Source organism: Coregonus clupeaformis, chromosome 28 (genome assembly GCF_020615455.1).
Source record: "Coregonus clupeaformis isolate EN_2021a chromosome 28, ASM2061545v1, whole genome shotgun sequence".
NCBI lineage: Eukaryota > Metazoa > Chordata > Actinopteri > Salmoniformes > Salmonidae > Coregonus > Coregonus clupeaformis.
Genome location: NC_059219.1, coordinates 35683389 through 35698317, shown reverse-complemented (window position 1 = coordinate 35698317; position 14929 = coordinate 35683389). Strand labels below are relative to the sequence as shown.

The window sequence follows — 14929 nt, the reverse complement described above, 5'->3', positions numbered from 1 at the left end:
CGTGCAATCTCCATAGACAAACATTGGCAGTAGAATGGCCTTACTGAAGAGCTCAGTGACTTTCAACGTGGCACCGTCATAGGATGCCACCTTTCCAACAAGTCAGTTCGTCAAATGTCTGCCCTGCTAGAGTTGCGTCGGTCAACTGTAAGTGCTGTTATCGTTGCAACACTCAATAATGAGTTCCAAACTGCCTCTGGAAGGAAATTCAGCACAATAAATGTTCGTTGGGAGCTTCATGAAATGGGTTTCCATGGCCGAGCAGCCGCACACAAGCCTAAGATCACCATGCGTAATGGCAAGCGTCGGCTGGAGTGGTGTAAAGCTCGCCGCCATTCGACTCTGGAGCAGTGGAAACACGTTCTCTGGAGTGATGACTCACGCTTCACCATCTGGCAGTTCGATGAACGAATCTGGGTTTGGCGGATGCCAGGAGAAAGCTTCTTGCCCCAAATCATAGTGCTTACTGTAAAATTTGGTGGAGGAGGAATAATAGTCTGGGGCAGTCTTTCATGGTTCGGGCTAGGCCCCTTAGATCCAGTGAAGGGAAATATTAACGCTACAGCATACAATGACATTCTAGACAATTCTGTGCTTCCAACTTTGTGGCAACAGTTTGGGGAAGGCCATTTCCTGTTTCAGTATGACAATGCCCCTATGCACAAAGCGAGGTCCATATAGAAATGGTTTGTTGAGATCGGTGTGGAAGAACTTGACTGGCCTGCACAGAGCCCTGACCTCAACGCCATCGAACACCTTTGGGATGAATTCGAACGCAGACTGCGTGCCAGGCCTAATCGGCCAACCTCATTGCCCGACCTCACTAATGCTCTTGTGGCTGAATGGAAGCAAGTCCCTGCAGTAATGTTCCAACATCTAGTGGAAAGCCTTCCCAGAAGAGTGGAGGCTGTTATAGCAGCAAAGGGGGGACCAACTCCATATCAATGCCCATGATTTTGGAATGAGATGTTCGACGGCAGGTGTCCAAATACATTTGGTCATGTGCTGTGTATATATATGAAATGAATTGAAATAGTATTAACATCAAAATGAATTACTATGTAAAGCATCTGATCATGTTGCAATATGATTATGAAAATAATAGCCTAATATAGGCCTATTCAACTGCAGTTGAGGAAAAAGTTGGTGGTTGTATTCACAAAGTTTTTATTAAAAGTATGAATTTCAGAATCCCGCGGAAGGACTGCAGTTGAGGAAAAAGTTGGTTGTATTCGCTAAATGTTTTTCTTAAAATAATGGATTTTAGCACCCCGCTGAAGGACTGCAGTTGGACAAACATAGATAGCATTCCTCAGCTTGGCCTACATAACCTGTTTCAAGCATTCATGACATTACGCTGAAGAAGCTACAGTGATGATGAAACATTGGTGTTTTACCCAAGACATTCCTGGGAGCTTACATATAGCGCGACTGTCTTTATTTTGATTTTGATAGCCTTATTTAAAGAATTGCCCATCAAACTAGGTAATTTACATACTTTTTTTTTTGTCATCCTCACTTCTCTGCCCCCACACGAGTGCGTGCACTGCACTTGTCCAGCAGGCAGACGTTCTTTTGACTGTTTGGTAGTAGGTCTGAGAGTAGGTAGTACTTACTCATTGATCCCAACTTGGTAAATTGTTCTATCACTCAGTATCATTAATAAATTACAGAGACAAGACCGTATGAATGACAAACACATTATAAAAAAAACACACAATAAGAGGCATATGTCAGCAGCAAAATAAACTCCAATCACAGGTAAAGACTAGTTACAGTTGTATTGTTTCAACAGCACAGCTAACTAGCTCAACAAGCTCTCACAGTCTCACGTCAGAATGTCAATGTTTCTCAAAAGTACAATTTCGAAGTTGTTCCAAATGTTACATTTCGAAGTGTTTAAGGTTAAGTTTAGTCATTAACTCAAATTTTGTAAAGGTTAAGTTTAGGCATTAACTCCGAATTCTTAAGGTTAGGCATAACTCAGAATGGCTAAGGGTTAAGGTTTGGGATAGGCTTAAAACAAAAATGTCAAAAACAACTTTCTATGGCTGGATTCGAAGATGCTTACGCCCATCCCATCCCTGTCCACAATGCCCTAGCAAAACCGAAACCTACTTGAAGGTAACAGCGCTCACTGTTGCCCCTAGTGGCCGGTTTCCACATCATTTCCCGACGTCCTTAGACATGGATGGACGTTCAATACTGACTTGTATCACAGGTGACCTGGCTGAATTAGCTATGAATGTAAGAAATTGAAGTCAAGTTTTTGTTGTTGTTGCTATGATCAGATGATAGCCCACCCCCCTTTGCTTGCTTTCAGTGGGATGAGTATTTTGCAGAAAATAAAGGCTAATAATATGTTAATTGTTGGCTACATGAGAATTAGATAATTAGCTATGAATGTAAAACATTTAAGTCAATTATGTTTTCTTTTTTTTTGGGGGGGGGGGGGCACTTTGAGCACCTGCCCCTCCAAAGGTCTGTGCATGGCCCTGCTCATATGGTTCCACAGTTATCTCAATATAAAGCTGGAATTCTGACCAACAGGGTTGCTCTCTGTATTGTCAGTCTGGTGGACTTTGGAGAAAAGGTTCCTCTCATCCAAACTAACTCACTGTGTATCAGGGAATGTGAAAAAAAGATCAAATAGCCCTCTTTTTCTCACAAACTGCACAACAGATCTCAAATGGAATGAAGGCCACCTTATTTACAAAGCCTTTATCAACTCTTTATGCTAAATAATTTTAGCAAAAGTAACTAACTAAGGATTCTGAAAAGAAATCGTAGGAAAGGTCGATGGACATTTCCTCTCATACCAATGTATAGCCTATGACATTTTAAATGTTCAAATCCATTGAATTAGTAATCAATCATTACTTTCAATACAATACCACGATAGATCAATTGATTATTCAAATAACATTGTAACCTAATTACATATTTGTTCACCTTTGACTGTAGCATACGGTGTGTTTTATTTCATTTTACTGACGGTAGAGGGCCTCCGCTTCCATCTGCAACAGATGCAACGGTATGCAGCGCGCCAATGTGCTACCAAAAACTCAAGTTCAGCAGCTCCTCTCCGTGTCTTGCAGCTGACCCTCGTTTGGAGATACCTTGACAGTGCGTGTGATTGACCACAGTTCAGTTTGCTTTGATCAGAGGACAAGTAGATGTGTTCACCTTGCGCTCCTAAGACTCTTCGGAACGCTGGGTCCGAATCTGTTGGATTCGAGTCAAGACATCGCCTCTCCTTGTCACAAGCTGTAGAAACATTGATGAACTTTTGTTCCTCCATCGCAGCTGTTTTCAGAACAAGGATAGTTTTACATTGGCCAGTCGTTTGGTGAGTCGAGTTTTTATTATGAGATGGAGATTTCTTGTTTCTGTATGGAATGTCGTTGGTCTCCAAAACTAACCTAACTGAAGTCACCTGGTTGTTCATAGGGGCAACATTCAATTAGTGCTAAAACGGTAAAAACGACTTAGAGTAAGTCAGCTTAGTTTATTTGATTTCATATCTATTTCTCATTATTTTTCTAAAGTAATTATGCAGTCTCCCTTTCTATTTCCACATACGCGTTGGTTCCACGTCAATAGCGTGTCAATGTCAACTGTAGACTAATGATGTGTCACATCTCCTACCTACCTCTTGCCACCAACAATGATATATTTTCTATGGTTTATATTGATAGGAACAAATTATTAAAGCACACTGTCACATGCGGCAGCCTAGTGGTTAGAGTGTTGTACTAGTAACCAACTGAAAGGTCGCTGGTTCGAATACCCCTGCCGACAAAAATGAAAATCTGTCGCTGTGCCTTTTGGCAAGGCACTTAACCGTAATTTGATCTAGGGGCATCGTACTACTATGGCAGAACCTGTAAAACACATTTCACTGCACCTATCCGGTGTATGTGACAATAAAACATCTATGTACTAAAGAAAGGTCCAAAAACATAAACAATGAAACAAATGCATGCCATTATATTTGCAAATAGAAATGAATTTCTATTATATCTGTAGGCCTATTAAAATGCTCAAGGAAATACATTTAATTAGAGCAACATTACTTGAAGCTATACATTGTTTGTTTATACTATAAAAACATAAACAATGGAGTAAACTTAGTTTTTTTGTGTGGTTATGATAAGGCAAGACAGTTGTAGTAAGCCCAATAAGGTATTTATAAGTCATATTCTTCCAAAACAATTGGTAGATCATTAATTGAAACAACTAGAAATGTTACATACTGTGGGTTTAATGTACAAGATGGACTAATATGTCAGATACCCCCACCGCCTGTGCAAGCCAAGCAGTGAGAATTATCACATTGCTGCTCATTTTGCATTCATGTCATTTAAGACTTGAGCTGGCTGTGTGGAGTGTTGTGTAACAGGTCTGATCTTCTCAGAGCACACACACACACCCTCAGAGTAGGGTTCGCACAGGATTGGTGAGGGGACTTCCAAGAGCCAGCCACTGCTTTATACCATAAGCTCAATTTGACAGAATGAAATAATGGCATTTTCAGTGTGATCTTTCAATGTGTAGCCTATGATGTGCTCTTCAGTTTACCGTCTGGAAAGATTGGAATGTTATTTTATTATATTGTCCAGGCAGGGTGCAGCCTACTGAAATACACACAATTAGGGTTTAGCCTTTTCAACAGCTTCTTCAACAGAAATGGAAAAGTGAACATTGAATTACATCTCTTTGCTAATGTCATTTGCCACATTGACTCTGATAAACAGTGCATTTATAAAAAGTGCACACATCAGACGGGTTTTTAGTGTCCCTTTTGGAAAAGCTGTGGTTTTTGGAGGTCTTTCTTTAGCGTGTCGTGCACTATGCTCAAAGCACTCACTCAGGTCTCCACCCAGGGTTTGGAAGCATGCAGCCTGTAATCTGTCTACTGAAGTAACTACGACACCACCCACATTCACTGCTGACTCAACGTTAAATTACATAAATGGCACTGGGGACTGGGCATGGGCACAGAGCTCTGGCTTTGACGTGGAAAGAAAAATACATTTGCTAATTTGGAATGTTTAGATAAGGTCTCGAGTGTACAGCCCTCAGATGAAATGCCAGCACGTTTAATTTTCCTCGCCCTCGCGTTTAACAGGCTTTGATGGTGTTTTCTTAAGCGATGGATCTTAAAGTAGTGTAGAACATAGGTGCATTGCCTGCATTGTAAAACTATCGCCCATATCTTCCCACCCCTCTCTTTCTCTCACACACACCCATTCAGTATGCTCAGATCACACTATCGCCCAAGGCAGGATTCGTTATTCTTTTAAAACTCCAGATGTGTTCAATTTGTCACCAAGTCTGCCCCGGCCTCGTTCCCCCCTGACCACTTAGCAGCCACTTAACCCAATCCATCACAGGCCTTATTGAGGCTATTCATCTGGCCTCCCCTTTAGGAGATGTTATTGGATTACAGATCGAGTGTGGGCCGTGGGGGAACCTGTGATACATGTAGTTGAGCCAATAAATGGCCAGGGAAGTGACACTGACGTTAGCAGAGCGAGGGAGTTAAGTGATGGATTCCTGAGACACTCGTTTGCCACTCGAACCCCTCTGGGAGGCTAGGACAGGGCACAGACAATGCACAATCATACCATATAAGGGCTCAATTTGAGAGTGAAGGCTAGGAGAGTACTGTGTGACTGTACACAACAAGACAGTGAGGGAGTGAGTGGTATTGAGGGATGGCTGTCGATGGCACCAGTGCCAGGGTCTGAGAAAGATTGTGATTGGCTAATGGGAAGTGATTCACTGCACTTCGTGACCTCAGCCAACCTGGTGTCAAATAAACAATGGCTGTGTCTCAAATGGCACTCTATTCCCTATATAGTGTACAGGGCCCATACGCTCTAGTCAAAAGTGGTGCGCTACATATGGAATAGGGTGCCATTTGGAACGCAGCCAATTTCACTCAGTATCCCGAGTGGCGCAGTGGTCTAAGGCACTGCATCGCAGTGCTAGCTGTGCCACTAGAGATCCTGGTTCGAGTCCAGGCTCTGTCGGCCGCGACCGGGAAACCCATGGGCGGCGCACAATTGGTCCAGCGTCGTCCAAGGTAGGGGAGGGTTTGGCCGGCAGGGATGTGAGTTCGTTTCCCACGGGGGGCTAGTATGAAAAATAATAATAAAAAATAAAAAATAAAAAACATGTATGCATTCACTAACTGTAAGTCACTCTGGATAAGAGCGTCTGCTAAATGACTAAAATATAAAATGTATATATGGTGAACTGAGCAGCACCCATTTTCTAAATGAGGAAAAAAAATAGCGCTAGAACATAATTGGAGCTGCCAGCCCAGGACTTAGACATACATTTGCACTATGTGTTAATTAAACAGTGTTTATTTCTCTAGTTGAAGAGAAAATGTGCAATCGTTTCCCGTCATTCATCATAAAAAGGTGAAGCAATGTACTATGCGTGATGTTTAAAGTTATCTTCAGCGCCAGCAGCAGCACAGCTCGGCTGGTTTCTAGCTAAACAGATTAGTGCAGAATTGACTGTTATTTAGAGCACAGAATCATTTGCTTTATTTCTGAATGAATAATTCAGAAGACTGCCCTCCCACATATGCGCTCTCTCTCTCTCTCTCTCACTCACTCATTCACACACACACACACACACACACACACACACACACACACACACACACCAGCTCAGATACTAATGCACCTGCTAACAGCCTGCCATGCAAAAAAAGGAGTATGTGACTCATATCAGCGGTGATGCTGTTGCCCACGGTAATGCTTCTGCAGATGGGCCTCATCTATCACTTCAGTAGGTGTGAGCCTGTGTGTGTGTGTCAAGGCTAAGCTGTTGATAAACAGGAGCCACAGCACCCTGACACATTCACAGCGATATTCACTTTGCCTCTCCCTACCTAGTGATATGGAGCTCCTTCATATAATAAGACAATATCAGAATGATGAACTGCCTGTCAGAATGAGGATAACCAGAAAGACCTGCAGCCACCTGTTCCCCTGAGCCAAAATGGCTTCCAGCGCATTGAGGGTCTTTTAATTAGCACACAATTGAGAGCCATTTGACAGCCTCAAAATAAATGACACCTGGGTTCTCATTACAAAGAAAACTACAGAGAACACAACACTTACACCCATTATACATGTATTTAATGCATTAGACAAAATGCTTTTCTCAGATCCAGAGACCTCATCCCACATAAACCGGACGACCTCGAATTGTGTGCCTTTTCCATTTTTATGACTCACTGCCTTGGAAATCTTATATCAAAGGCTTCTTGCCTGTCATTTCACATAGCTTCAGATAGCAGCAGGAAATACATCTAAGTTGATTTGTGACAAGCTGTTTCATATTAAAGCCATAATCCCGTATTTGATGGTTTGCTTTCCCAGACATCCCAGCTCCCGTGTCTGGAACTGAGGATGGGTCGCTGATCCCAGAACCCGCTGTGTGATCTATCAGCTCTGTGATTGTTCCGTTCTGGTTCCGGTCGCTACCTGCTGCCATGGCAAAGAGCCCGGAGGTAAAGCTGGCCGTTTTCGGAAGAGCAGGAGTGGGTAAATCAGGTAGGAGGACCACTGTCTGGCTGTCTGTCTGCTTGCCTGCCTCCCTGCCTGTCCGTCCGCTGTACAGTACAGTATGCATATGTGCCTAATGCCTATCTGTTTCTGTCTGTTTCTCTCTGTCTGTCTTCCGGATGTCTGTCTTTCCATGTTTGTGTCTTTCTTTCTGTTCATCTATTGGAGTGAGTCAGTGAGATATGGCTTGTGGGCTTATTTCTGTTAGAAGAGCAGTATTTGTTTTAGTTTCCATGTTTCAGTGATGTTTACACAAGAAACAATATGCTAAATAATCAGCTGATTGTTGTTCTGGCCTGAAGTGCCCTTACTTTACCCAAGCCAATTCAACACATTCTGAATCATCATTACAAACTGGCATAGCGTTCCTGTATAGCCTAATGCAAATGTTAAACGGACCACCGTATTTAGTATGCTGATTAGTATGATATCAGCAGTAGCTAACAAGATAATGAAGAGCATATGTCTCTTTCACTGCACAAATGAAGAGAGATTGCTCTCCATGGCGTTGGAAAATATTTATTTGAATGTTATCCATGTTTAATAATCCCATTATGTAACACTGATGTCTGTGAAGGTCAAATCAGGGACTGTTTTGGAAACTGCAGCAAGATGCCAAATGATTCAATGATAACCCATAAAGTACTGTAAGTACTGTACAGGCAGGCAGCAGGGTGTACTTTGCATGGACATGTATTATTAACCACTAATAGGTCATGTGGAATAAGGAATACCACTTCTATAAAAGGGAAGTATGAGTGTTACAGCCCAGCCCTGTATATTGCAAGACATCATCCTCCTATTACAGCCAAACTCAACTGGCGAACTGCGGTCCGGGTCCGGACCCAGAGAAGGGTCTCTAACTCAGCAACCTCTCTTTCTCTCTCTCGAAGCAACGCCCACCTCTACTAGTGCCCCATCTAATCCAATTGCACGGTTATATGCAAATACAAGAGGCCATGTCTTACCCAATCACATCAATGCAAATATCCTCTGCGGAACCGCCGGACAGGTAGGCAGAAAGAAACAGAAAGATTTGACCGCAGATAGGAGCTTAGTTACCAGTGTCTTTCTTAAACTGGCTTGTTCAAAAAATGTATAATGTTATGCCGAAAACCATATATTCAAAGACGAGTAGACGGAAAAGTAATTCTTCCCACAACCAGCACAAAACCAATGTGCCTGATATGCAGTGAGTCAGTAGCCCTCGTGAAAAGTGCCAATGTTAAGCACCGTTATGACGCCAAACATAGTAATTTCAATCAAGACAAGGACGTGAGAACAAACAAGATTAACCACCAAAGTTTTTGTCAATTATCTGACAGCACAACAACGTGCAATGGATAGTGCACTGACGATAGCCTGGGTTTTGGTTAAACACCCCCAAAAAAAAGTCAGACGCTGAGATGGTAAAACATTTACATTTACATTTTAGTCATTTAGCAGACGCTCTTATCCAGAGCGACTTACAGGAGCAATTAGTAAAAGAAGCATGTGTGACGCTGCTGACACCTTGCTTGAAGGTAAACAAAAATATGAGATCAGGGAAAATATCCAACAGATCCCGCTGTCACATTCCACAGCAGTGAAAACTGAAATATTAGCTGAAGATTTTACTTCACAACTTGATGAGGCCATTCAGAATGCACCATGCATTTCATTAGCTGTGGATGAATCAACACTGATAATGCATAGCTTCTAGTGTTTGTCAGATTGTATAATGAAACAAAGAAGGAATTCTGTGAGGAGCTATTGGGCTTAACAAATCTAGAAGCACACACGCGGGAAGAGGATATCCATGAGACCATCAAAGGGATGCTGACAAAAAGGGGGATAGATCTGAAGTCCATGGTCTCCATCACCACAGATGGAGCTCCAGCCATAATAGGAAGGAGGAGGGGACTGGTTGCACGTTTGAAAGAGGACCACCCTAAACCTGGCATCTTACCACTGCATCATCCATCAATCTGTCTTGTGTAGGGCTGTGGTGGTCATGAAATTTTGTCAGCCAGTGATTGTAAAGCAAATAACTGCCAGTCTCACGGTAATTGACAGTTAATTAACATAAGCACATTTAGCATCTCCTGGCTTCTACGCATAGCCTACAAGCCACTGATGCAGACCTTTGGAACATCTACATTTAAAAAAGTCTAATAAATCCATCACAATAAATCCATTATTTATTTTAGACAGGTCTAAAGAAACATGATATGAAGAAAATGTAGTCTGTTTCAGAAGAACAGAATAGCATACTCTGAGTTGTCCTTATGTTAGGCCCTGATCTGGCTATGCTGTGGGCTACACTAGTTAATTTAGCAGACAAGATTTGCTTAGAATTCCGTGGCATTATTTTCTATTATTTTATAGTATGAAGAATACAATTGAACATAGCTGAATAAAATAGAAAGGATATTTTCTCCAAAGGATTTGAGGGAGTGCACACATGCGGCTATTCTGTGTTGAGCGGTTAACAAAGAAACAGGTACTCCTATATGCTTAATTTAGAGTTATTTATGTAACTTTAGTTGTGATACAAACGTTGGGCTATATGTTTAGATTTTTTATACATTCTAAGGCTGCATGATGAGACTAATGATGATTAGAAAAAAGTATCATGAAAGGCATGAGCTCTGCTTTGTTTCTTGCGCAGGCTGTACATACTTCATTCACAATTTGATAGCACTTGATAATAATTATAATTCCCTTCTCACGGCTGTGGGCTCCAAAGCACCTCTTACTCACATGGCTCTCAGTCACGTCTTTCTCACAGGCTACAAGTGAAGACAGACACATCGGGGACGCAACTGCGCGAGTCCTTATCCAATACCGAGGCGCATATTGAAGATATTGGAAGAACTGCCCACATTTACTTTTCGTTAGCCAACAAGATGAGTAGGCCTAACGAACAGCAAAAGCACTAGCCTATGTCAATCTACTATCCCCCATAATACAAAAGCTGACCTATTCTGTGCGAGAAAGAAATATTCCAAAACATAGTCTGGGACAGTTGTGGGATGCGATAGATCCCAAATTAATACAACCACTCGCATCAAAAAATATTTTTTAAGTAATGAGGCTGACGCAACAGATCAGAACGTTTAGCTTAAAATGTTGATAAACTATTAGGCTATTTCTTCACATTATAAGCGCATCAATGCACACACCAGTAGGCTATAAGCGTGAATGTTCCATTAGCAGGAAAACACCATTCTCAAAAGTGACTGCAAATGCGAATATGCATGTAGAGCTTTTATTATAAAGGTGCATTTTTATGGTGAAAATTATCTTCCCCAAACTTGAAACCCACGCGCTGCTTATGAATGCCAGCTAGGCTCTACACCAGTTGTAAAGCAGATTAATGTGCTTAATTTTAAGAAGTTATTTGGCCACTTTAGTTGTGATACAAACGTTAGGCTATATGTTTAGATTTTTAATACATTCAAAGGCTGCATGATGATGATTTGAAAAAAGTAGCATGAAGGGCATGAGCTCTGCTTAGTTTTTTGCACAGGCTGTACACACTTCATCAGTCTCTCACTTGATAATGCCTCGAATTTCCCGGCGGCAAATATATAATTCACAAGTGATAGGCTAATATTATCACCCATCAGACTATTCTTGATTTAATCTTGTCTTTACATATACAGTGAGGGAAAAAAGTATTTGATCCCCTGCTGATTTTGTACATTTGCCCACTGACAAAGAAATGATCAGTCTATAATTGTAATGGTAGGTTTATTGAAACAGTGAGAGACAGAATAACAACAAAAAAATCCAGAAAAACGCATGTCAAAAATGTTATAAATTGATTTGCATTTTAATGAGGGAAATAAGTATTTGACCCCCTCTCAATCAGAAAGATTTCTGGCTCCCAGGTGTCTTTTATACAGGTAACAAGCTGAGATTAGGAGCACACTCTTAAAGGGAGTGCTCCTAATCTCAGTTTGTTACATGTATAAAAGACACCTGTCCACAGAAGCAATCAATCAATCAGATTCCAAACTCTCCACCATGGCCAAGACCAAAGAGCTCTCCAAGGATGTCAGGGACAAGATTGTAGACCTACACAAGGCTGGAATGGGCTACAAGACCATCGCCAAGCAGCTTGGTGAGAAGGTGACAACAGTTGGTGTGATTATTCGCAAATGGAAGAAACACAAAATAACTGTCAATCTCCCTCGGCCTGGGGCTCCATGCAAGATCTCACCTCGTGGAGTTGCAATGATCATCAGAACGGTGAGCCCAGAACTACACGGGAGGATCTTGTCAATGATCTCAAGGCAGCTGGGACCATAGTCACCAAGAAAACAATTGGTAACACACTATGCCGTGAAGGACTGAAATCCTGCAGTGCCCGCAAGGTCCCCCTGCTCAAGAAAGCACATATACAGGCCCATCTGAAGTTTGCCAATGAACATCTGAATGATTCAGAGGAGAACTGGGTGAAAGTGTTGTGGTCAGATGAGACCAAAATGGAGCTCTTTGGCATCAACTCAACTCGCCATGTTTGGAGGAGGAGGAATGCTGCCTGTGACCCCAAGAACACCATCCCCACCGTCAAACATGGAGGTGGAAACATTATGCTTTGGGGGTGTTTTTCTGCTAAGGGGACAGGACAACTTCACCACATCAAAGGGACAATGGACGGGGCCATGTACCGTCAAATCTTGGGTGAGAACATCCTTCCCTCAGCCAGGGCATTGAAAATGGGTCGTGGATGGGTATTCCAGCATGACAATGACCCAAAACACATGGCCAAGGCAACAAAGGAGTGGCTCAAGAAGAAGCACATTAAGGTCCTGGAGTGGCCTAGCCAGTCTCCAGACCTTAATCCCATAGAAAATCTGTGGCGGGAGCTGAAGATTAGAGTTGCCAAACGACAGCCTCGAAACCTTAATGAGTTGGAGAAGATCTGCAAAGAGGAGTGGGACAAAATCCCTACTGAGATGTGTGAAAACCCGGTGGCCAACTACAAGAAACGTCTGACCTCTGTGATTGCCAACAAGGGTTTTGCCACCAAGTACTAAGTCATGTTTTGCAGAGGGGTCAAATACTTATTTCCCTCATTAAAATGCAAATCAATTTAAAATATTTTTGACATGGGTTTTTCTGATTTTGTTGTTGTTATTCTGTCTCTCACTGTTCAAATAAACCTACCATTAAAATTATAGACTGATCATGTCTTTGTCAGTGGGCAAATGTACAAAATCAGCAGGGGATCAAATACTTTTTTCCCTCACTGTACTAAATAATATATATGTCAAATTTGTTTTGATTTAGAATGGACCATTATCATGCACCTGTCTCGAAACAGAGGCAGGGGGAAAAAATCGATGCACTTAAATAGCGAATGGAGGACGCTATTCCCTTGGTTGTATTTTCATGCCATTCTGTTGTAAAGAGAAGCAATGTGCTTAATATTAGGAAAGTAGAGAAATAAATATAGTAGGCCTAGCCTATAGAAAGGTGATGGGATCCTACTCTTTTTAATAGAGGCCATCACTCTGTTTTCTCAAGCAATTGCATAGCCTATAGAAATGTTGCGCAACATGAGCTCATGGGCTCTCATGAAGTGTTTGATTTTCGATTACATTTGCAGTGATGTCAGCGTGATTAGAGGGACATTAGAGTGCAGAGTATCAGGCAGTTAGCAAGTTTAGTAGGCTACTAATGACCATCAGCAGCATCAGAGCTTGGAGAAACCTAATTACTGCCATCATGACTCGTGACCGCCGGTGTGGCTGTAATACGGTCACCGTAACAGCCCTAGTCCTGTGTGCCAGTCTGGGAAAATAGTATTCTGAGGTCATGACAACGATGATGAAACTAATTAACTTTTTGAGAGCAACATCATCCCTATAACAACGCCTGCTGCGATGCTTTCTGACAGAGGCCAATGCCAGTTTTGATTACTTACTACTGCACAACAATATCAGATTGCTCAGCAAAAGCAGGGTTTTGGAATCCTTTTGGGCCATTTGTGAGGAAATCAACGTTTTCTTATCAGAGCAAAAGAGTGACAAGGCAACTCAGTTTTCAGAGTTTTTGAAAGATGAGGAGAAGATGGAAACCGTTGCATTTTTGACAGACATTACATCACACCTTAATCAACAATGTTAAGCTGCAGGGACGGGACAACACAGTGTGTGATATGATAACAGCAGTCCAGGCTTTCCAGAAGAAATTAGAGCTTTTCAAGAATGATCTCCAGGGAGAACTTGTCCACTTCCCCAATCTTCTGGTGCAAACGCAGGGAGATGAAGATGTTCCCAAACATGTTGATATCATCGAGAAGCTAATGGATAGCTTCAAGGCTCGCTTTGATTACTTCAATGTTGGAAGATAACTGCTGCTGCTCATCCAGAACCACTTCTTGGTCACAAATGTGACAAAGTTGTCAGAGGAAGCAAAACAGATCTTCAGATGGGTAGATGTTGAATCACTGCAAATGGAGTTGATTGAGCTGCTAGAAAATGTGGCTTTTAAGGAGCAGGCTGGTGATTGTGACCCTGTCACTTTCTGGGAAAAGATTGTGCCTGCAGCTGATGTCCCTGTTCTCAAGAAACTGGCACTACAAATCCTGACCATGTTTGTCTCCACATACAGCTGTGAATCAGCCTTCTCCCCAATGAACTTTATTAAAAAACAAATACCGCACCGGGCTCACCAATGAACACCTGCACCAGTTTCTTAGAGTTGCTCTCACACCATTTGTGCCTAAGTTCAAAGCATTGGCAGGAGACAGAAAGTGCAATTTCTCTCATTGATGCAAGGGCAAGGTCCAGAGTGGCTTATACATGAATATTGCATGGCCCACAGTGACTTTCTGAGCATTCAGATTATTATTTTTGTTCAACTCTCCTTTGTTCTCCAGAAAACATGCACTTTATTTAATGTAAATATTATTTAATAATTCAAGGCCCATGTACAATGGTTCACAGTGCACTTTTTGCATAGACAACTGTGTAACCACATTTGTTCTTCAGCAGTGTTGATGCAATGACGCACATGTTTACATTCAAAAGAAATAACTTGTAATTCATTCAAATGTGTCTTATTGTCTCATTTAATGTATTTAATGCACATTTTATATACACTACCGTTCAACATTTTGGGGTCACTTAGACATTTCCTTGTTTTCGAAAGAAAAGCAATTTTTTTGTCCATTTAAAATAACATCATATTGATCAGAAATACAGTGTAGACATTGTTAATGTTGTAAATGGCTATTGTAGCTGGAAATGGCAGATTTCTAATGGAATGTCTACATACAGTGAGGGAAAAAAAGTATTTGATCCCCTGCTGATTTTGTACGTTTGCCCACTGACAAAGAAATG

At 41.8% G+C, this 14929-nt stretch overlaps 1 protein-coding gene across 1 annotated transcript in view; it reads left to right on the top strand.

The window, feature by feature from the left end:
* The first annotated feature begins 3072 nt into the window (after positions 1–3072).
* Positions 3073–14929, top strand: part of LOC121542522 (ras-related and estrogen-regulated growth inhibitor) — a 52427-nt gene continuing 40570 nt past the window's right edge. Inside the window, exons 1-2 of the mRNA XM_041851917.2 lie at positions 3073–3349; positions 7407–7580. Coding sequence (XP_041707851.1) covers positions 7520–7580 — 61 coding nt within the window. The 5' untranslated portion in view covers positions 3073–3349; positions 7407–7519. The remainder of the gene's footprint in view (positions 3350–7406; positions 7581–14929) is intronic.